The sequence below is a fragment of the Muntiacus reevesi genome, chromosome X (assembly GCF_963930625.1).
Source record: "Muntiacus reevesi chromosome X, mMunRee1.1, whole genome shotgun sequence".
NCBI classification, from domain to species: Eukaryota; Metazoa; Chordata; class Mammalia; order Artiodactyla; family Cervidae; genus Muntiacus; species Muntiacus reevesi.
This window is the reverse complement of record NC_089271.1, coordinates 13,112,889-13,137,495: the sequence shown is the minus strand read 5'-3', so window position 1 is coordinate 13,137,495 and position 24,607 is coordinate 13,112,889. Positions and strand designations below refer to the sequence as shown.

General features: G+C 42.6%; 1 protein-coding gene across 4 annotated transcripts in view; it reads left to right on the top strand.

Annotated features, from left to right (window-relative positions):
* The window catches only part of ASB11 (ankyrin repeat and SOCS box containing 11), a 28,993-nt gene extending 4,765 nt beyond the window's left edge, over positions 1-24,228 (top strand). For 2 of the 4 annotated variants that reach the window (XM_065914988.1, XM_065914989.1), the window contains exons 2-7: positions 4,920-4,999; positions 8,382-8,489; positions 12,715-12,865; positions 16,010-16,144; positions 20,556-20,757; positions 23,650-24,228. In XM_065914988.1, coding sequence (XP_065771060.1) covers positions 4,920-4,999; positions 8,382-8,489; positions 12,715-12,865; positions 16,010-16,144; positions 20,556-20,757; positions 23,650-23,842 — 869 coding nt within the window. In that variant the 3' untranslated portion in view covers positions 23,843-24,228. The remainder of the gene's footprint in view (positions 1-4,919; positions 5,000-8,381; positions 8,490-12,714; positions 12,866-16,009; positions 16,145-20,555; positions 20,758-23,649) is intronic. The other 2 variants (XM_065914990.1, XM_065914992.1) reach the window with 1 other exon arrangement.
* Positions 24,229-24,607: the final 379 nt, after the last annotated feature.

Below are 24,607 nucleotides of genomic sequence, written 5' to 3'. Positions count from 1 at the left end.
GCTGTTGGAGAAGACACTCCTTCATATGATTTTGGAATTTGAGAGAATAAATATTGCTCCATGGGCACTAGAGATGATAACCAGTCAGGCAATTTTTTTTTTTAAAATAAATAAACCAGTCGTCTCAAATACTTGTTGAAATTAGGAAGGGTAAAATTGCAAAAAATTAATAATTGATTTTTATCTTGAATACCTGGAACTTGGACAACCGTATTCCATCTGAACCCATTTTGTTCTTGATATCTATGGTTTTGGATGTTGTCATGAAATTGTTATTCCAAGAGCCTGAGAACCAGAGATATAAATCACATTCTGAGAAAAAGTCAAAGGGGGGAATAAAAAAGTACTTGAACATTTTCCATACACCTCATCAGGAACAAGTAAACATATTGGTAAAGTAAACTTATCTTCAAAATGTGCCCGCGGCCCTGTGACACAGGAAGCCTGCCAAATAACTAAAAATAGACTGCCTCAGAAGCGAAGGGCTGATTCCTACTTCAGCATTCATTTATTTGGAGAGCTTAGATGCATATTTCGTGAAAGGAATGGAAAAACTCTCTAGCTGCCAAATAACTTCTATCCTCAATTTCTCACAATTAGCTCCAATTTGCAAAACAAGAATGATAAGAGCAAGAGACTGTGTTGGGGATGAGAATAGAAAAACAAGAGCCCACCATAGCAGAGTTTTTGGAAGAGGGTTTTTTGTGAATGCCCTTCAAGGTCCTTTGAAGCAAGTGATGGGAAACAGAGTGACTGGGAAGGTGACTTCCCTGTCGTGGCTTTATTTCCAGTTGGGAAACCGAAATGACTTCCCCACTGAAGGCAATCCACTTGATTGATTTCCTGTGGTTTACAGAGAGAAGACGCATACAGCAAAGCGCTCCCCATGAGTCAGTCTACCAGAAGGATGAGCAGGGTGGAAAAAGCACTAGCTCTTAAAACCAGAAGAGGATGTCTTCTCCATTCTCAAAACCTTTAATTTCAGTCCTGTTTCTGCCACTTAACCAGAAATAAGATCTGAGGTGGGGCAAAGGGTTTGTTGTACATCTGGACTGTCCCCTCCTGTCTTGAGAGCCTAGGGATGGAGTGTCCAGGAGGAAGTAAGTTTAGATCAGTTGGAGCCAGGAAGGAGGGGAGCCTGGCATTTCACCTTAGAGCTGGAAGTCTGTTTAGGCAGGTGACTCACCGAAGTGCCCCTGTGCTCCTCAACTGGGAGTAAGAGAACTGGAGAGTGGTGAGCAGACAAGCCCAGGATCACTGTTCTCTTTTCCTCCAAGGATCGCAAGGAGGCCTGCAGGCTTGCCTCGGCCTCGCCAGCCTGGGTGGGGGAGTTGCAGGCATTAGAGGATGCAGCACGGATTGGGGGGACAGGAGGAGGGAGAGGTGGCCAAGGCCAGTGTGTAGGGCAGGGGCCTAGGAGGGAGCCCCAGTGTGGAGAGCTAGCATGGGAACCAGGAGCAAGACTGCCATTGAGGCCCAGTGGGCAAGACTGGCCTCCTTCCAGCCCCTGGAAAGGTGGATCCCCATCCCCCTCGCCTCTTCCCACCCCTATGGTACCAGAGGAGCTGGCATGTCAAGAAGGAAGTGGGGACCTGTGTGAGAACGTGTTGCCCTTCTTGGGCGGAGAGACGGCCACTTCTTGCTGAGTGTGGGCAGAGGAGTGGAGATGACCGTTTAAATCGGACTGAGCGGTAGACGGGTGGTTTTGAAATCGCTTTCTTGCAGTAGGATATAAATACAGATAAGTGCACAAACCATGGTGCTTTTGACTCCAAACACCCCAGGTGAGTCTGACCCCTTTTGTACTTTGTGGAGATGGAATCATGCGGCATATCCTCTTCTGTGTCTGGCTGCTTCATCAGCGTGACATTTTGAGAGATTGGTCCAGACTGTGTGTATGGTGTGGGTCTTAGGGGCCTGATGAGTAAGAGAAAGTTACTAGAAATAGGATGAAATCATGGTTAAAATGGCCTGCTTCCTAGCAGGAAAGGGGACATCAAAGTCTGCCTGGAGGCGAGTTTTAGATGAGGCCATTTCATGTTGCTATTCTTAAGTTAATATTGCTAGAATTATTCTCATAATAGCAAGTTGCCATTTAAATCTTGGTTTTAAGCAAATACTTAAGAGTGCCTTCAGGTGACTCGGGTTGACTGGTTATTATTAGGACACGAGAATAACGAACCCATGACTGTGGGTTTGCCTTTTACATTGGCCAGGGCACTGAGTTGCCATCCAAGGGGAAGACCACCCTGCCAAGGCCAGTGCTTGTCCATCTCCGAGTGCGATGAGATGGAGATGGAGATGTAGTCAAAGAAAACCAAGGCTGACTATTGAGGATTCTTTGCATACATTATCTCATTATTCCCAGCTTATGCAAATGATCAGTGTCCAAAGAGATTTAAAAATCCACTCATCAGCTTAACTGACTCAAGAAGAAGCGGAGATAAAAACATTTTCAGGTTAAACTTTCGGTCTGTTTTTCTTATTAGAAAAAGCATTCTACATGTCAGGAATATGCAATTCACCAGTGATTAGATAGATGAGATAGATATAAATAGATACACTTTTTATTTTGGAACTAAAGTGGTACAAATAATTCCCACTTCTCTTTGCCCAGCCTACATTCACATTTACCCAACTGTCCCGTTAATAATCCTTTATATAGATATATATCTGTAGAGAAATAGAGAACCAGATGGGTCACCAGATCCCACATTCAGCCCATAGATATTTCTGTAAGCACTATCTTTTCATATATTGAAAATCACATTTTCATACCAGTTGCTCTAATTGTGCCAATTTCAATACAACCCTGTAGAGCCCATTCTAGCAAAAGGATCTAATCCAGGCACCCATATTATCTTGAGATATTGTGTCCCATCAGCCTCCTTCAGTCTGGTTACAGGCCAATTATTTTTGAGACTGTCATTCATTTTGAGTTGGTTCTTGGTGTCCTCATAATTAAATACAGGCTATGCATTTTGAGCAGGAACGTTCCAAGCGACGCTGTGTTCTTTCCACTGTGTTCCCTCCTGTAGTACACGACATGGCTTGTCGCATTCCCTCAGATGGTACAGTGCCAATTGATTCCATTACTTCTCAGGTTAACTTTGATCCCCCCAGGCAAGGTGGTGCCTACAATTTTGTTCAACTGTACACCTACCCTTGTTCCCTTGATAACTATATAATTATTCTGTGGGGAGAACATTTGAGGTCGATTTTATGATTTCTCCTACGTGTCTTAAGTTGGTGCTCTACTATGAAAAGAGCTTCCTCTTCTCTCTGTTAATATATTTATATCAGTGAGGACTTAGAGATTCCCATTTTTGCTTGGGTATAATCATGATTTATTTTCATGCTCAAATCGTCCTGTATTTGACCAGTGGAATCCCCTTCAAGGCACCTGTACATTTTGACATTCCCAATCATTCATTGAACACTTTCTGACAAGATATTTGTAGCCCATCTTATATCTTTCCTGGCTTAGCTTTGAAATCAGCCATTTCTCCAAGGAGTCCTGGTTAGGTTTCTTCACAACACAGACAGTGCTAATCTATCTGTCTGTCGAGATACATCTGTATATCTATCTATAGGTATAGATATATTGATATATCTGTAGAGAAATAGAGAACCAGATGGGTTACCAGATCCCACATTCAGCCCATAGATATTTCTGTAAGCACTAGCTTTTCATATGTTGAAAATCACATTTTCACACCAGTTGCTCTAATTGCTCCAATTTCAGTACAACCCTATAGAGCCCATTCTAGCTTTTTCCCTTTTCATAACCCAAAGGGTTAGAGAAAATAAAAATCTGTTGGGATTTTTTTTTTGTCAAGGTTGCAGATATGGGAAAGGCTGAGTTCTTAGCACCATCAGGATCACCTGGAAAAGGGTGATAAGATAGACCCTCTGTGTTAAATGCAAACTATATGACATGATTGACAGTGTACCAAGAACACAGTTATTATTTGAAGAAAGGCCAAATTTTGCAAACTGGTATAGGTTTTCTTCCAAAACAGATGATTACCTTTGGCATGTTTCATACAAGGTTGCTTCTCAAGTGCACATTTAAGCAGGTTAGTCTTGTTTCTTGACAAGCAATTACAAGAAAATGTATTTGTAAGGCAGTTCTGAGGTTGTTTCTTAGAGCGCTACCCTACTATGTGTACTTATTAATCATTTTCTTGAGCAGCTACCATCATGGATGTACTTTATCAGCCTACTTAGAGACCAAAAAACACTGCTAAACACTAGATTACTGTTCCCCCACTTTACAGATCAGGAAATTGAGGCTCAAATGATTTTTGTAACTTGTGCATTTTGCCAGAGATAGTGGTTGAGGCAGACTTGAATCTAGGCATTGGGGCTCCACTGGCCCCATGCTTATCCATCACATTCAAACTGCCCACCATAAACTTTTGGAGAATTATGTCATCTGAACAACATTTTGCATAATGATAACAGATTGGCTTCATTACCAAAAGGAAAGAATTATCTAGGGGATTTCAAACAAAACCATTTTCCCTGATCCCTTAAGATTCTCCTTTCTGGCATTTAGGATATTGAGTCTTAGGGTTGAGGTGAAGGTGGGGCGGGAGGCAGGGGCAGAAGGAAAGTGGGAAAGTTCACGAGCCAGGTTTGCCCTTCACTTTGCCTATTCGGAGTTACTAGATTCAATCACTGGGCAGTATTTATTTGAATGAAATGTATTCCTTATGAAAACTGCCCCCAAAGCCAGAGAGATGGTCTGTGCTCCCTGTCCACGCACAGCACCACACCCCTGCGTCACCTGAGAGCAGCTGACCAGAACACCTGATGCAGGTGCCAGCTCCCCACCTCTTCCCTCAGACCTCCTCTGCTCACAGTAGGAGGAAGAGTTCTCCTGATCTTGACTCTGAGCTTGATGTGTATTTCAGATTGCTGGGCCGATCGGTCTCCACTTCATGAAGCGGCAGCTCAGGGGCGCCTACTGGCCCTGAAAACTTTAATTGCACAAGTAAGTAAATGAGAGACTCGATCCTTTGTGCTTGTGCTATAATCAGGCATTATTCTTAATCAGCTTTAAAGGTAGCAGGGATCATGCTGGCCCCATTTGGGTCCCAGCATGACCATTCTAGATGGATGTGTCATCTCCCAACTCACTGTTCCTCCTGGCTCTCCTTTCTTGGGGAACTGGCTGATTTTCTGCTCATTTCCATCCTTCCCCTTCTGGGTCTTTCTTTGCATCATAGAACGTTTCCCCCTGAGGCTGTTGGAGGATGCGCTCAAACTTTTGTTGCACTGACTCACCTTATTCTCTCCCATCCTGCCTTAATAATAGCAGCCTTGAAGTTGCCTTTATCAGCTATTGCTCTGCAACAAAGTATCTTGAAACACAGTGGCAGAAAAGGACAAATGCTTAGACTCTCACAGTGTCTGTAGACCAAGAAGCAGCTTAGCTGGGTGGGTCTGGCTCCAAGTCTCTTGGCTCCAAGTCTCTCAGAGCCAGAACCATGGCGGTTCAGGCTGCAGAGTGTCAGCCAGGGCTGCAGCCATCTCACAGCTTGACCAGGGGAAGGATCTGCTTCTAACCTCACTTATGAGGTTGTTGGCCATTTTCAATGCCTTGACGCATGGGCCTCACCTTGGGACTGTGTCACGAGATGGTAGCTGGCTTCTTCCATAGACATCATGAGAGAGCCTCAGTACATAGCCTGTAGCCTATCTCCAAAGTGACATCTGATTGCTTCTGCCATATTCTCTTCACTAGCTGGGTGTCAGTAAATCCTGCCCACACCCAAGAGGAGTAGAGTATACAAGTGAGCCAATACCAGGAGGCAGGAGCCATCTTGATCACTGGGAGCCATCTTAGAGGCTCACTACCCCGATGACCCACTATTTCAAGAGCAAACGTGAAATAGGTCAACAAGTGGGTAGATCTTATGCCTTAGGAAAGATTTATTCAAATCATAGTTACTAAGGCTACTTTATTTATGACTATATCCCTAGCAATGTGAATAGTAAGTATCTGTGAGATGGATGAAAGAATCCACAGTCCATTACTTTGTTTCAGAGTCTATGTGTGTACAGATGAAGTAAGTCATTAGAGCTTTCCCCCCACATCTTGCTGCTGCTGCTGCTAAGTCGTTTCAGTCGTGTCCGACTCTGTGTGACCCCATAGACGGCAGCCCACCAGGCTCCCCTGTCCCTGGGATTCTCCAGGGAGAATACTGGAGTAGGTTGCCATTTCCTCCAATGCATGAAAGTGAAAAGTGAAAGTGAAGTCGCTCAGTTGTGTCTGACTCGTAGCGACCCCATGGACTGCAGCCTACCAGGCTCCTCCGTCCCTGGGGTTTTCCAGGCAAGAGTACTGGAGTGGGGCACCATTGCCTTCTCCATCCCCACATCCTAAGTACCACCAAAGCTGGCTTCCTTATTTTGAATTGAAACAGCTGGACACACTGCTCTTTTTCTCTGTGTGTGTGTGCCTTTTTTTTCTTTCTCCCTTGAGCTGTGTTACCTCTTAAGAAAGTAGAGGCAAAAGGAAAACAGTACTGCCAGTTGAATGGACTTTGCACTTGATTTTGTCACTTGCTCATTTAAATACTTATAACCTCTCGCAGCATCAGGGTCTTTTCTGATGAGTCAGCTCTTCACATCAGGTGGCCAAAGTATTGGAGCTTCAGCATCAGTCCCTCCAATGAATATTCAGGACTGATTTCCTTTAGGATTGACTGGTTTGATCTTGCTGTCCAAGGGACTCTCAAGAGTCTTCTCCAATGTTGTATTTGGACAAGTCCAGGGATTCTGAGTTTGCACAGGATCAGCGTTTTTTTTCCTAGCACACTGCTGCCACCTTGTGGACGTTTTTTGCCCAAGCTCCAGGGCTTGCGGGACTCTGGTTGCCAGACCAGGGATTGAACTGGGAGCAAGGTTGGAGGGGGCGCTTGGCAGTGAAAGCACGGAGTCCTAACCACTGGTATGCCAGGAAATTTCTTGTGGACTACTTTTTAACATGCTGTAATTTTTATTTTCTTAAAAAGAAAATATATATGGGAAAAGGAAAAGAAACCTCCTTGTATTAGATATCCAATTGTAAATATACAGCACATCTCTAGAGTAATGACATCACATTCAGGACATAAACATAGACAGATCAGGGAGGCACAGTGGGCAGTCCCAGCTGCTGGCCGCCGGAGGGATGCAGCCAGCACCATGGAGGTCTGATAAGAGGGGTGGGAACAGATTGGGCTTTGGGGTTCAGGATCATGCACTAGGTTTTGGAGGGTTTCAGTAGGTCGGTTACGAGGCAGGAAATCAAAAGCACAACTTGACTGGGTCCTGGCAGAACCTAAATGCTTTTGCAGACTAACAGTGGTGATCATGGGGAAGCAGTAAGTGCTAAGTTGTTAGAATCAAGACATGGGGATTTCCCTGGCAGTCCAGTGGCTGTCTCTGTACTTCCAATACAGGGAGCACGGGGCGCAGGTTCAGCCCCTGGTTGGGGAACTAAATTCCCACATGCCACAGTGCAACCCCCCCCCCCAAAAAAAAAAAAAAATAGAATCAGGGCATGAAGTCAGCACTGGCTGGCAGCTAGGTTGAACCTAGCATCTCTCACATGGACTCCAAGGGGAGGAAAGTGGAGCACAGCAGGATGGGGAGGGCAGATGTGCTAGGACTGGGCATAGGTGTTGGGATCTAAGGAAGGAGATGAGTGTCAGTGGAGGTGTGACGGTCAGCATCACTGCTACTACGGCATGGGAATCCCGGGAGCACTGTCTGCTTTACTGACTACTCTTGAGCCTGAGCAGCATCCTTCTGTGCCAAATCCAGTTGTACCCCCCCACCCTTGGACTCTGCCACCTGGGTCAGAAAGAGTCCATGCGTGACGGAGGCAGAGGAAGAAAGGGGAAGTGGGTAGACAAGGAAGACGAAGGAAGAAGTACGAGATGAGGGGAAGAAGAAGGGAGCCAGAAAGTCCTTGATTACCAAACAGGGTGCATGTCTTACAGGGAGCAAGGTGCCTGTCAAGTCTGTTTAGCTGTGGAAGGTCTGCAGCCAATATATGAATAACAGTGTTCTGGCTGGGTTTCCCCACCCCACCCCACTCCACCACCATTTCTGTCTCCCCACTAAGCTCTTAGAGGAGAGAGATCCATGTTATAAGCTTTGAAGCTCCAAATGCTGGCACATCGCCCGGTCCAGAGTGCTGAATAAACTTTTGCTGAATCAGTGAATCAGAGGCTCCTAGCCATGTTTCAGTTTCCCTGGTCATGGCCTCTACTCCTCTCTAGATGGTATCTGCAATCTGTGAACACTTCACCAATAAGACCCACAACCTTGTTTTCATTCTTACTGCTTACACAGCCTTTAACCCACTTCTCTCCAAATTGTAGGGTGTCAATGTGAACCTGGTAACAATTAACCGGGTCTCTTCTCTCCATGAGGCGTGCCTTGGAGGACATGTGGCCTGCGCTAAGGCCTTACTGGAGAATGGTGCCCACGTGAGTAGCATTCCTGCCTGCAGGTTTGGTGCCCTGGGACAGCTCCTAATCCCTAAAGACCCATCACCTTCGAGAATGTGCTTATCTGTGGTGGGGTGTGCAGGCCTGGTCCATCTGGGTGCATGTTCTTGGATGGTCAGGAAAATGCTGCTGGTATATTCCTTTCTTCAGCCTCTTTAGTAGTAGTAGTTTAGTTGCTAAGTCGTGTCTGACTCTTGCAACCCCACAGACTGTAACCTGCCAGGTTCCTCTGTCCATGGGATTCTCCAGGCAAGAATACTGGAGTGGGTTGCCATTTCCTTCTAAAGGGGATCTTTCTGACCCAGAAATCGACACTGGGTCTCCTGCATTGCAGGCAGAGTCCTTACCGACTGAGCTACGGCCTCTATGTCCCTGTGCAAATGTTCAGATGAGGTAATTCACAGATCTCATTCAAAATTCATATTAACTTGGGCAAAAAAAAAAAAAAAAAAAACCAGCCTGAGTGAAAGTCATTTGAAAACTGATCTTGGAAAATTTATTTTAAAAATCTTTAAAAGAACACATTTTAAAAGAACAAAAGCCACTTTTAATTCAGCATTGTACACCCCCAACGATTTTTACTGAGCAAAATTAGACTAAATGAACTTGTAATAAACTAGTACCATGGAAAAGCAATACAAAGTGAATTTTAAAATTCTCTCCTTTTCAAGGAGTGACTGAGGGGCTGTATGTAGTACAGATATCAGAATAGAATTATGAATTTAATACTTGTGAAAATCTCAGTGACCTTTAGTTAGTTACCAGATACTGATTTTTTAAAATTTTTATTAGAGGATATGATTTACAGTGTTGCATTCGCACCGGATATTGTTTTGATGTTAATTTCATTTTTAAACTCAGCCCTTGTATTCTTTTCTTTGTGAACTGTAACGTTTTTAAGTGCTTAATGAAGATATGTCTTTGCGTTTTATATGGAAGTTGGGTTTCTACTTGTAGAACTGAATGTAGCAGTCGTCCTTAGGCAAAGTGATTTTCCTGAGGCCACAGTGGTTGTGCATGTTCATTAGGTTGTGCTTCTTTGAGGTCAAGGTTGGGTGGGGGCCATTTCCTGTCAAGCTAGGTGACTGGAGTCACAGGTGGGAAATTGAGGAGCCTCTTGGAGGTTCTGTGGGGGACAAAGAAAGGAGAACAACACGGTCTCTTGTCTTTGGTAGTCTCATGAGGGAGCAGTCAGTAAATATTATCTTATTTAACATTCAGATCACAATAAGAGAGGAATAAGAGAAACTTGATTTATCAATAGAAAATTCCTCAAAATTGGCAGTTTCATGGGTACCTCGAACTTGGTGCATCTGAAACTGTGCTTATCGTGATCTTCCCTCTAGGACCAGCTCCTCCTCTTGGATTTGCAGCCCCAAACCTGAAGTCATCTTCATTCTTCCATCTCCCCATCTGATTAATCACAACATCCCAGGAATCCCTAGAATGTTATGAATTTACCTACACTTGTCCCTGTCCTTGTCTGTCTCTGCCATCTTAGTATTTTATTTAACTTTCCAATTCAATGGAGGCTATTCTGGCACTGTGGGGAAATATCTTGTTTCTGAAACAAGATAATTTAGGATCCCGTTGATCACAAGCATATATCCTTAGTTATTGAGGCAAAATGGTTTGACATTCAACCCTCATTGTCCTATATTTCAGTCTTATCAGAGTCTCTGCACTGAATGCCTTGATTCCAGAATGTTCTTTCCAATCTGTTGCTAATACTCAAAGATGCCTCCCAGATGTGCTTGTTCTCACAGGCCTCTCAGATCCCTGGAAGACACTGAAGTTGGTTAAAGACACCATGTTTTTTTTTTAATTAGTTTATTTATTTTAATTGGAGGCTAATTGTTTTACAATATTGTAGTGGTTTTTGCCATAATGTTCAAAATTCTCCAAGCCAGGCTTCAGCAGTACATGAACCGTGAACTTTCAGATGTTCAAGCTGGTTTTAGAAAAGGCAGAGGAACCAGAGGTCAAATTGCCAATATCCACTGGTTCCTCAAAAAAGCAAGAGAGTTCCAGAAAAACATCTATTTTTGTTTTATTGACTATGCCAAAACCTTCAACTGTGTGGATCACAATAAACTGTGGAAAATTCTGAAAGAGATGGGAATACCAGACCACCTGACCTGCCTCTTGAGAAACCTGTGTGCATGTCAGGAAGCAACAGTTAGAACTGGACATGGAACAACAGACTGGTTCCAAATAGGAAAAGGAGTACGTCAAGGCTGTATATTGTCACCCTGCTTATTTAACTTATATGCAGAGTACATCATGAGAAACTCTGAGCTGGAAGAAGCACAAGCTGGAATCAAGATTGCTGGGAGAAATATCAGTAACCTCAGATATGCAGATGATACCACCCTTATGGCAGAGAGTGAAGAGGAACTAAAAAGCCTCTTGATGAAGGTGAAAAAGGAGAGTGAAAAAGTTGGCTTAAAGCTCAACATTCAGAAAACTAAGATCATGGCATCTGGTCCCATCACTTCATGGGAAATAGATGGGGAGTTGAAACAGTGTCAGACTTTATATCTTTGGGCTCCAAAATCACTGCAAGTGGTGACTGCAGCCATGAAATTAAAAGACGCTTACTCCTTGGAAGGAATGTTATGACCAACCTAGATAGCATATTAAAAAGCAGAGATATTACTTTGCCAACAAAGGTCCGTCTGGTCAAGGCTATGGTTTTTCCAGTGGTCATGTATGGATGTGAGAGTTGGACTGTAAAGAAAGCTGAGCGCCGAAAAATTGATGCTTTTGAACTGTGGTGTTGGAGAAGACTCTTGAGAGTCCTTTGGACTGTAAGGAGATCCAACCAGTCCATCCTAAAGGAGATCAGTCCTGGGTGTTCATTGGAAAGACTGATGCTGCAGCTGAAACTCCAATACTTTGGCCACCTCATGCGAAGAGTTGACTCATTGGAAAAGACCCTGATGCTGGGAGGGATTGGGGGCAGGAGGAGAAGGGGATGACAGAGGATGAGATGGCTGGATGGCATCACTGACTCGATGGGCATGAGTTTTGAGTAAACTCCGGGAGTTGGTGATGGACAGGGAGGCCTGGCGTGCGGCGATTCATGGGGTCGCAGATTTGGACACAACTGGACGACTGAACTGAACTGACCTGAATCAGCCATGGGTGTACATGTGTTCCCCATCCTGAACCCCCCTCCCACCTCCCTCCCCATCCCATCCCTCAGGGTCATCCCAGTGCACCAGCCCTGAGCACCCTGTCTCATGCATCAAACCTGGACTGGGGATCTGTTTCACACATGATAATATACATGTTTCAATGCTCTTCTCTCAAATCATCCCACCCCCGCCTTCTCCCACAGAGTCCAAAAGACTGTTCTCTACATCTATGTAAAGACACCCATGTTGGTGGCTGTTTTCTTTGTGTATTTTGCCTGGTCACAATCTCTTCAGGAGTCGTTTTGGCATATGCAATTTGTGTGGATTATAATAGACCAGAAAGGAAATCTGTGGCAAGAAAGAACTATGGGGGAATCACTGAGGAGGTTTTTTTTTTTAAGCACAGATTCTGGGACCTTACGCTAGATGATTTCTGTTGTACTTATTGTTCCTGACATGTTTCTTCATGATTTGGAGGGGGAGTCAGCTCCATATGAATGGAAAGTGAAGATAATTGTTGTTGCAAATGTTTATTGAATGCTTACTGGGCACCAGGCAATGTTCTTGGGCACCAGGCAATGTTCTAGGTGTTTCCCATATAGGAACTCAGCTGATCCACCCAGTAACCTCATGAGGTCATTTATTTTGTGGTCCTCATTTTACAAGTAAGGAAACCCAGGCACTGGAGGTTACTATCCCAAGCAAGATCTCTGAGCACATAAAGAGAGCTGGGATCTGAATACAAGCCATAGTTGTTCCAGAGACCGTGTTCTACGCCACAATATAGGACCACTCCTCAATAGCCAGGAGGCTCCTAAGAAGCTCTTGAGTACCTCTGAATACATTTAAAAAACTGTCCCTGTTTGCCCCACTTGTGATGCTATTTATAGGTGACAGTTGATAGACCACTGGTACCTAAAAAACACAGTACTGTAAGGACATAGAGTTGTCTCGCTCATTGACCAGCATGGCACATTTCCCCATGCAGATACATAGGAATGCACACTGGGAGATGGTGAGAAAGAAATAGCAAACTGTCTGGTTCTCTCCTTGCCCCTCGTTAGGTCAATGGGGTGACAGTTCACGGAGCCACGCCCCTCTTCAATGCTTGCTGCAGTGGCAGTGCTGCGTGTGTCAACGTGCTGCTGGAGTTTGGTGCCAAGGCCCAGCTCGAGGTGCACCTGGCCTCACCCATCCACGAAGCAGTGAAGAGAGGTAAATGAGGCATCCCATCACACACAGAACATTGAGGGGGCTCCCTTCAGTCTGCATGAATCAAGGGTAGAGTGTTCACCTTGCAAGGATCTCCCAGACCTTCTTCACCAGTGGATTAGGTGTGGCTTAGTTAATCCTACAGCAGTAACTTCAATAGGAAATAACACCGGGGAGTGACATAGCTTTTCTTAGAACTGGGAATGGCTGTCTGCCTCAGACGTCCTGTTTCCTGGGCTCAGTCTCTCAGTTGGTCTTACTTGAGGCTCTTTGCTGGTGTTTGGGTGGGAGCTGGTGGAGTTAAGCATACAGGGGTAACTTCATGAGTTGTGCTGTGTTTCTGTCTCTGTCCTCACTGGAAAAGAACAGCTCATGCCCCAAAGTCCATAAAACATCAACCACGACCATAAAATTGATTGTGAAAGTGTCTGAAAGCCCAGGCTAATCGTTTCTCTAATGGAAGATTAAAGGTGACTGTCCACAACAAGCAATATATTCTAGATGAGCTGATGGCTCTCAAGGTCATTAGTTCTCGAAAAAAAAGCTCCAGCTTTAAAAAGCATGCCATTGGAAACCTTGAATGGACTCTAGATTTCTATATTCTCACAGAAATGGTGGAAAGAGTAAAATTAAGGAATTAGAAAATGATGTGCAGAGACTTCCCTGGTGGTTTAGTGACTGAGACTCTGAGCTCCCAGTGCCGATGGCCTGAGTTTGATCCCTGGTCAGGGAGCTAGATCCATGTGCTGCAAGTAAAGATTCTGCATGCCACAACTAAGACCTGATTCAGCCAAATAGATAACTATGTGCATAGACTAGACGTGAACAAGAAGAGCCATCAAAAGGCCAACACCATTTGTCAGAGGTAACACCCAAAGAAGAACATTTCTGTTAACCAGCAGTGGAGATGTTCTCTTATATTGAGATCAGAAATATAGCAGAGGGAGTTCACTGGTGGCATAGTGCTTAGGTGGCATCAGCTCTTTCACTGCTGGGGCCTGGGTTCAGTCCATGGTCAGGGAACTGAGATCCTGCAAGCTGTGTGGTACAGCCAAAGTTTTTTAAAAGTTTTAATTAAAAAAGAAATACAATGGAGAAGTTAGAACACTGTAGAACAGTGATTTTTGCTGGTATAATGAGGATTAAAGTGTTTCAAAAGGCAATAGTGAAAGATTTTTCCTAGGTTGTTAAACCTGTCACTTGATAAAATTATTATTATTATTATTTTTTTTTTTTTGCAGAGGATTACTATCAATGATAGGGCTTCCCAGGTGGCACAGTGGTAAAGAATCCTCTTGCAATGCCAGAGACTCAGTTTTATCCCTGGGCCAGGAAGAACCCCTGGAGAAGGAAGTGGCAACCCACTTCAGTATTCTTGCCTGGAAAATCCCATGGACAGAGGAGCCTGGTGGGCTACAGTTTATGGGATTGCAGAGTCAGACATGACTGAGCGTGTACACACACACACTATAAATGGTACATAATCCCCAAATCTCAATGCAAAATCTCTATGGTTTTGATGTCCTGTACATATTTGATAAACATTTCTTAATTAATAAGTGATGCTGATTATTTCCCAAACTTAAAGTAAGTCCTTTAAGTTGTAGGGAAATAGTCTACTTTGGAAATGAAATAAAGGTGTTTAAAATGTCTTAAATTTTGATTTGAAGTAATATTTAATCTGTTATTTGCATTTCCATCCAAAAGTTTTAAAATGGATGAATACTGGGAATGGTTTGAATTAAGTAGTTCTGCAGTGTTTAGATGGTTATATATGGAGTGCTTGGTATCTATGTGTGTGACATATATATATACACACATATATATGCCTATCATAAACAATGAGTTCATCTGTCTCCTCACATTTTTTTCTGTGTCATAAAAACATGTTAGGGACCAATGTCCACAGAACAGAAAAGCAAATAGCAAACTTGTTATTCTAGATACTATATTAGTGCCAATCATTTGACTTTTAAATAATCATTTTTAAAAATCTTCCTGAAAATACTTAAATTTAGCTCAAGCTAGATTCAGTTTCTTCTGTTAAAAAAAAAGGGACAGGAATTATTTTAAAATGTTAATTAGATGCACTGTATTTACGAGACAGTTTTAGGTCCTGATTAGATATTATTTCTGAATTCCTACAGTTTTAAACCTCTACAAACTAGTGGAAGGGGGCGGTCAGTTTGAGTCAGTACTTTGACAGATTAATGCTATAATCCAGGTATAAAATTACTTAGTTGAACAAATAGATTTGAATTTGCAGAATCTTTATTTATAGGTTTCAATGCATAATTATGCTTAATTCAGAATTTGTGATAAATCAAGCAGGCTTGATGAAGCTTACTTTTATGTCATCTATAAAGAAAAGGTTGGTTAAGCTAATCAACAATAAGATTTTTTTTTTAAGGAAACATTTAAACCTTCAAAAAAGAACAACCTCTTTGTAAAACTCCCATCAATACCTCAGAAGCAATTGCTCCTAAACTGATCATTCATATGCTTCAAATTAATCATGTCTGTCTATTAATGGGGCCAACTCTCAAAGGATATTGCTTGCTTATATAGTTCTTGTTAGCCACTAAACTTAGCCACTAAAGTTCATTTGAATAGATTTTATACTTGAAGCTTTTTATTAATTCTCATAGGAGTCTTCCAGGTTAACCAAAATAAGGAGGTACATGGGATGGCCATCCACCTAATCTTACATGCATGGGCAAAGAAGAGAAGGAGAGATTTGTAATGGAGAGGGATGGGTCAGGGCTGGGCCTTGGATCTGAGCACTGGCTTTTCAGAGTAATAATGGCATGAGTCATTTGTCCCCCTGGGTCTTGTAGCCTCTGCCTGTAAACCAGGGACTTATTATAGAGAGTGATTTCATCTGTATTCCTTGGAACCCTTGGTTTGGTTGGAGGTACCTCAAAGGCTGTGAGGAAGAATTTCAGTGGGGGGTGCATGGCCATGCTCTTTTTTTTTAGTGGTTTTATTTTGGAAATTTCTAAGATTTCCCCCACTCCCAAATTTTTTTTTGCTATTGAAAAGAAAATCTAGGTTTTTTCTAAAGCCCATTCCAGATAACCAATCTTATAATTCTGTAAATAGTTAATATTTTCCTTACTTGAGTGAGGTTTTATTGTGTTCTACCAGGTAATAGAGAGTGCATGGAGATTCTACTGGCAAATAACGTTAACATTGACCAAGAAGTGCCTCACCTCGGAACTCCCTTGTATGTGGCTTGCACCTACCAGAGACTTGACTGTGTGAAGAAGCTTCTAGAATTAGGTAACTTCCAGTAGTCTTTTCATGAGAAGAACTGAATAATCTTGCTTTTCCATGGCTTCAGAGACAAAGTTCTTGTCAGGCTGGACAAAATTCTGACAGCATTTGATGTTTCAATGCTTAAAATGGAACTTCAGACATGAGTATCTGTAGTTCTCAGTTGTGCTTCCTTTGATGTTGGCTCCATTTACCTGGTATGGTTCTCCTTGGCAGCCTCAAGGGAGAGCAAGAGTCTCTTTCCCATAAATCCAAGGGGAAAACAACCAGTTGTATTTAACTGGCTCTTTTTGAGTCACATGCCCATCTCTGAACCAATCATGGTGGCCAAGGGAATACCCTGACCAGATTGGCTTAGGCCTAGATTTCAGTCTGCACTGCAGTGGTTGAGCTTCACTGGAAACAGGAGCTGGGAATCACAGAAGATGGTTACCCAGAGGGAAATCTAGGTGTGGTTACCAGGAGGATCAGTTCAGTTCAGTTCAATTTCTCAGCTATGTCCGACTCTTTGCAACCCCATGGACTGCAGCATGCCAGGCTTCCCTGTCCATCACCAACTCCCAAAGCTTGCTCAAACTCATGTCCATTGAGTTGCTGATGCCATCCAACCATCGTATCCTCTGTTGTCCCCTTCTCTTCCTGCCTTCCATCTTTCCCAGCATCAGAGTCTTTTCCAGTGAGTCAACTCTTTGCATCAGGTGGCCAAAGTATTGGAGCTTCAGCTTCAGCATCAGTCCTTCCAATGAGTATTCAGGACTGATTTCCTTTAGGATGGACTGGTTGGATCTCCTTGCAGTCCAAGGGGCTCTCAAGAGTCTTCTCCAACACCACAGTTCAGAAGCATCAATTCTCCAGCACTCAGCCTTCTTTATGGTTCGACTCTCACATCTGTACATGACTACTGGAGAAACCATAACTTTGACTAGATGGACCTTTGTTGGCAAAGTAATGTCTCTGCTTTTTAATATGCTGTCTAGTTTTGTCATAGCGTTTCTTCCAAGGAGCAAGTGTCTTTTAGCAGACACTTCCCATAGAATACTTTAGATCAACCCTGCTAAATTATTTAGTTATTTTTAAATTCTCAAAGACATATACAGAAACTGAGAGTCCAAGGAAAAGTAAAAGGTCTTGAAACTTATTTGGTTAAAGATTCCCTAAACTTAGCCACTGCCATAAAGGTACAGATTATAATAAGAACCTTTAAATAGGAATTTTTTTCTCCAATATTTTTGTCTTTTTTTTAATCCCCTATCATTTGCCAGTCCCTATATTAATTCATAAAACTTTTTTTGATTCCAATTTCAATACTAAATACTTATTTAGTATTAATCCCAGTATAAGTACTAAGTAAACTTAGCTTTGTCCTTTGCCAAAAAACAAAATAGCTACTAAAAGGAGCTGCAAATATTTTATTTTGAATGTCACACAATTCCTATAGGGAAGCAGGTAAAGCATTTAAAATGACTAAAAATATCTTTTTTTAAAAATTGACATCTTCATCTTTATTAGTTAATGACAAATGGTTTTTCACACAGTTGTGCCAACCTGAACTAGCTAATCTTATGTGAAGTTTTGCCAATAGTTTACTACTAAAAATGCATCTTTTATTTTTCAACTTCTCAAACTATAACACAAAGCAAGGCATGCATATATGAAAATATGTAACTTAAAGTAATAAACAACTGCCATTGCAACCCAACCCATGAAAACATATAAAATATTGCAAAGACAAGTCCCCCTTTTGACATCTCCCCAAAACTATACCTTCCCCACCTCCTTCGAAAAAGTTATTAGCATCTTGTCCTTTATGGAAATGATTTCTTTCCTTTTCCCTTTAATTTTGCCACCTAAGTTCTCATTAATAATCAGAATTTTTAGTTAGATTACATATTTTAAATTTTATATAACAGGCATCATATAATATGTTTAATATTGCACTGGCCATCTCTTGCTCAACTATATTTGTTTATGTTATTACAAGTAGCTGTAGTTGTTCAGTTTCATTGCTGAGTAATACATAATGTGTATCTATATAGTGCAGTGTCTTTATATATTCTACTATTGAGGCTTCCCAGGTGGCGCTAGTGGTAAAGAACCCCCCTGTCAATGCAGGAGACATAAGAGATGCAGGTTCAATTCCTGGGTCGGGAAGGTCCCCTGGAGAAGGACACAACTGAGCGACCAATAAACACACACAATATCTGATATGAAGTGCTGGTCATAGGGTATGCAAATATCTGTTCATTATGAGATATTGTGTGTGTGTGTGCCAGTCGCTCAGTTGTGCCCAACTCTGTGAAAAGGAAAGATGAATGTAGAGTTCCAAAGAATAGCAAGGAGAGATAAGAAAGCCTTCCTTAGCGATCAATACAAAGAAATAGAGGAAAACAACAGAATGGGAAAGACTAGAGATCTCTTCAAGAAAATTAGAGATACCAAGGGAATATTTCATGCAAAGATGGGCTCAATAAAGGACAGAAATGGTATGGACCTAACAGAAGCAGAAGATAAGAAGAAGAGGTTGCAAGAATACACAGAAGAACTGTACAAAAAAAGATCTTCACGACCCAGATAATCATGATGGTGTGATCACTCACCTAGAACCAGACATCCTGGAATGTGAAGTTAAGTGGGCCTCAGGAAACATCACTACGAACAAAGCTAGTGGAGGTGATGGAATTCCAGTTGAGCTATTTCAAATCCTGAAAGATGATGCTGTGAAAGTGCTGCACTCAATATGCCAGCAAATTTGGAAAACTCAGCAGTGGCTACATGACTGGAAAAGGTCAGTTTTCATTCTAATCCCAAAGAAAGGCAATGCCAAAGAATGCTCAAACTACCGCATAATTGCACACATCACACGCTAGTAAAGTAATGCTCAAAGTTCTCCAAACCAGTCTTCAGCAACACGTGAACCGTGAACTTCCAGATGTCCAAGCTGGTTTTAGAGAACCAGAGATCAAATTGCCAACATCCGCTGGATCATCGAAAAAGCAAGAGAGTTCCAGAAAAACATCTATTTTTGCTTTATTGACTATGCCAAAGCCTTTGACTGTGTGGATTGCAATAAACTGTGGACAATTCTGAAAGAGATGGGAATACCAGACCACCTGACCTGCCTCTTGAGAAACATATGCAGGCCAGGAAGCAACAGTTAGAACTGGACATGGAACAACAGACTGGTTCCAAATAGGAAAAGGAGTACGTCAAGGCTGTATATTGTCACCTTGCTTGTTTTAATTTATATGCAGAGTACATCATGAGAAACCCTGAGCTGGAAGAAGAACAAGCTGGAATCAAGATTGCCAGGAGAAATATCAATAACCTCAGATATGCAGATGATACCACCCTTATGGCAGAGAGTGAAGAGGAACTGAAAAACCTCTTGATGAAGGTGAAAGAGGAGAGTGAAAAAGTTGGCTTAAAGCTCAACATTCAGAAAATTAAGATCATGGCACCTGGTCCCATCACTTCGTGGGAAATAGACGGGAAAACAGTGGAAACAGTGTCAGACTTTATTTTTTGGGGCTCCAAAATCACTGCAAATGGTGAATGCAGCCATGAAATTAAAAGACGCTTACTCCTTGAAAGGAATGTTATGACCAACCTAGATAGCATATTAGAAAGCAGAGGCATTACTTTGCCAACAAAGGTCCGTCTATCAAAGCTATGGTTTCTCCAGTAGTCATGTACAGATGTGAGAGTGGAACCATAAAGAAGGCTGAGTGCTGGAGAATTGATGCTTCTAAACTGTGGTGTTGGAGAAGACTCTTGAGAGCCCCTTGGACTGCAAGGAGATCCAACCAGTCCATCCTAAAGGAGATCAGTCCTGGGTGTTCATTGGAAGGACTGATGCTGAAGCTGAAACTCCAGTACTTTGGCCACCTCATGTGAAGAGTTGACTCATTGGAAAAGACCCTGATGCTGGGAGGGATTGGGGCAGGAGGAGAAGGGGACGACAGAGGATGCGATGGTTGGATGGCATCACTGACTTGATAGACATGAGTTTGGGTAAACTCTGGGAGTTTGTGATGGACAGGGAGGCCTGGCGTGCTGTGATTCATGGAGTCGCAAAGAGTCAGACATGACTGAGCGACTGAACTGAAGTGTGACCCCATGGACTGTAGCCCTTCAGGCTCTTCTATCCATGGGATTCTCCAGGCAAGAATACTGGAGTGGGTTGCCGTTTCCTTCTCCAGGATAAAAATACCATTTTTCAATACTTTTCTCATCAAAATATTTGGAAACAGTCTTAGTAGGCATTGCCGAGGGTTTAGGCTTCAGTCACATATTTTCACAGATTTGTCAATTATGTCATGGCATTTAAGATGTCTTTGTGGACAGCTAGCATACTTGAGGCTCATTGTGTTTCTCCACTAATGTGTAGTGTTAAATTGTGGTCATTTGCTTTCTTAAGGAGCCAATGTTAACCACGGTCAATGGCTGGACACCCCTCTTCATGCTGCTGCCAAGCAGAGCAGTGTGGAAATCATCCACCTGCTGATAGATTACGGGGCTAACCTCAAGTGCAAAAATGCCCAGGGCCAAAGCGCACTTGATCTGGCAGCTCCAAAGAGCAGCGTAGAGCAGGCGCTTCTGCTCCGGGAAGGTAAGGAAGGGTGAGCATCCCCTTTTCCACAAGCACATGTACTCTCTCTCCTTCTTGCCTCCCTGTAGACTGTCTTACCTATTTGCTTTTCCTCTTTCTAATTGGGAGTGGCTCGTGGGAGCGGGCGAGTGCTAGCATTGCCAGACGGGATTTTGTCACTTATAACAAAGGGACATTTTCATACACCTGTTATGTGTCTTTGTTTGTGCATTAACAAGAAAAGAGAGAAATTTGTTTTCACCTTAAAAAGGTGGAACTGCCCCATGTATCCTGGCATAAGCACATGATTGAGCAGGCTGCTTTGTAATACTTGAAAGCATTTTAGGGGAGATGATAAAAATTTGAGTTAGATATGCTTAAGTGGACACAGAGTGTGTCTTTCAGAAACTGGACTAAATGGTGAAGTTGTTTGCCTCTTCTCCAGCTCGGGGAGTCGGTGAATCTGTGCTCCCCATTGCCCCATGCCCATATCCGCCGTGGGTTAATGAATCTCTAGGCGCCAGAGGAGGGAAGGCAGGCCCTCTACCAGACTTGATATCCCAGATTCTACAGAGAACCATGCTGTGTCCCCATAAAAAGAGAACACTGTCTGAGCCTCTCCTGAGCATACAAATGCTCAGGAGACCATTAAAGTAATAGTAATTATTCAGCTTTCCATATGTCAGACATTGAGCTAGGTTTGAAAGAAACATTGATGCATCTCACTGAATTCTCAAAACCTCAAAGCTATGAGAGCTTTATGGTAACTTGTGCTTTAACCCAGCTCCAAATAGAAACAAGAGGAGCACAAAGAGATGGGCTTTCAGAAGGTCACACAGCTACTAAAATGTAGGACTAGGATGCTAACTAAGAGCTAAGATTCTAACTTGCACTCTTCTTATTATTGGAGTACTATGGATTTTTGGCTTCCTTGGTGAGTCAGCTGGTAAAGAACCCACTTGCCAATGCAGGAGATGCAAGAGGCTTGGGTTCGATTCCTGGGTCAGGAAGATTCCCTGGAGAAGGAAATAGCAACCTGTTCCAGTATGCTTGCCTGGAAAATTCCATGAACAGAGGAGCCTGGTGGGCTATAGTCCATGGGGTCGCAGAGAGTCAGACATGACTGAGTGCATACACATATTATTAATTTATAATGTCATGTTTCAGGTGTATAGCAAAATGATTCTATATATATATATATATATGATTTATATATGTATAAATATAGATATGTATATATAGATATAGATATATATGAGCTTCCCAGGTGGTACTAGTGGTAAAGAACCCACCAGCCAGTGCAGGAGATGTAAGAGATGTGGGTTCGATCCCTGGGTCGGGAAGATTCCCTGGACGAGGGCTCGGGAACCCACTCCAGTATTCTTGCCTGGAGAATCTCATGGACAGAGGAGCCTGGCAGGCTACCATCTAAAGGGTTGCAAAGAGTCAGATGTGACTGAAGTGACATAGCATGCATGTATATGTATATTCTTTTTCAGATTCTTTTCCCTTGTTGGTTATTATAAAATATTGAGTGTAGGTCCCTGTACTATACAGTATGTCCTTATTGTTTCTCTCGTTTTATATATACTAGTATGTATCTATTAACCCCACAGTCCTAATTTATCCCTCCCTTCCTTCCCCTTTGGTAACCATATTTCCAGTGTGCACTCTTATTGTTTGGATGCCACAATCCTGAATCTTCTGAAACAATTTCTAATGGGGAAGAGTTTAATTTCACTCACCAGATCCATTTTGTGAAACCACCCCCATGTCTTGTATACATTATACCTTACAAGTGGGAGGCTTGCATCTGTAGTTTTAGTGCTTCTTAAGCTTCATGGTGCTTACAGATCACCTGGAAATCTCCTTAAAATGCAGATTCTGATTCAGGAACTCTGGGGTGGGGCCCCAAACTCTATATGGCCACCAGCTCCCAGGTGATGCTGATGCTGCCAGTCTGAGGACACACTTTGAGTAAGACTGGTCTACATTATTTTCAGTAGTCCGTGTCATTAATGGTTGTTCTTTGATTTGAGTCTCTACTAACAGCTCCCAGTTTGGAAATACCAGGTACTTAACAATTATTAGCTAAGAATATGGTTTATAGCCACTGTCATATTTCCTGTTTCCTTCCATCAAAGATGTCTCCAGGTCCAAGATTTATATTTCTTCTAAACAAGTTCCTCTGCCTTCCATCTTCATCAATACAGCTACTCACTCTAGAAGACTGGACACCAACTATGTCAGAGGTCACTCTGAGGAGCTTTAGTTGTGTGACAGGAGAGACACTTTGCATTCTAGCTTCCTAAGGTCTTGACTAAGGGTGATGGTCTGCTCCTCCAGGTATCTTTCAGGCACATGGGTGCTCCTTGGCAATATCAATCCAAGTGTTATCTGGCTTTCCGCCTATGTAGTCACTATTTCTCATGGGGTGCAAGACGCTGTGACAGTGGGTTTTTCTTGAAAAGGAAAGCTTTGTATAGTCCAGTAATTACATAGGTCTCCTTGCAGCAGTCTTTGTTGATACAGTAAGGAAAAGAAATAACAGGGCATTACAAATGCCCGTGTGTGCCGAGGATCCCAGCCAAATGCTCATTCAGCCTCTTCCACCATGTTTTTGACCATGGTTAATTTGCTTTCCTTCGGGACTCAAAGCCACAGGCATGACAACTCTTTAAGACCTCACAAGACTGAGGTGCAGACTCTAACTGGGTATAAGTGGGTTGTATCCTTTCTCCAGATCCTCTGTTGAGCTGGGATCGTTGTCAGAATGAAGGCCCCCGCTCTGAGTGTGAGTGGGGACCCAGCCAGCACCACCTCAGGGGCAGCTCAAGTCAGGAGGTCCCTGAGGCCTGACTGTCAGGCCCTGCACGTCTCCTACCACCTCCTCTGTGACCGTGTGTTTGAATTCCTCCCGCAGGCCCACCTGCTCTTTCCCAGCTGTGCCGCCTGTGTGTCCGGAAGTGCTTGGGTCGCAACTGTCACAAGATCATCCACAAACTATACCTGCCGGACCCACTGGAAAAATTCCTCCTATACCAGTAGTCCCAACTGTCTATAGGAAGATGCTTGGGAATAAACAGGTTGTTGCCTGCTGTACCCAGGGTGCCTAGTGTAGATGCGTAACAGCTAGACTCCTAGTGTCTTCACATGAGCTAAGCTAGTTAGAGCGTAACACTGATGAACTGGAGTACTTGGGGAATGGAGACTCCTGATTAATGTAGCATTCTCTTTAACCAAGGCGTAGTCAGAAACCTTTTCATTTTTATTTCTCGTTACGAAATTTTAAAAAATTGTGAAGTAGAGTGAAACTAGTAGGCAGTTTTTCAAGATTCATGATTCTCTATTATCTAATGTTACCATTCTGAATAGCATGTAGACACGTAAATCTGGGTGGATAAGATTATGATGAATATAAGTCTTGCAAGATAGATTCTTGATTCAGTTATTTCCTCCTTCCCGTTTGTTTCCTTTCATGAATAAACCTTTGCTAAAATTTTATTTCCTTGCATTTTATTTTATATATAAAAATGCCAAATACTTTAAAACATCACAGTTAATTGAAGCTTGCAGTTATCGAGGTCCTGGTTGACGTTGATTACACATGGGAATGATAATATTTTGAATGTATTGGGCTGGCCAAAAAGTTCATTTGGGTTTTCCCAGACAATGTTATAAAAACTCGAACAAACTTTTTGGTCAATTCACTATTAGGTTAAATACAGTTCATTATTAAAATTAGTTTCACTTCTTTTTAAGTGTGACTGCAATCCAATTTTAAATTATACATATGGTTAACATTATATTTCAGTTGATACTGTTCTAGACTTTTTCTGATTTTCATGACTCAGATATCAATAAGTACTCATAGTTAACTA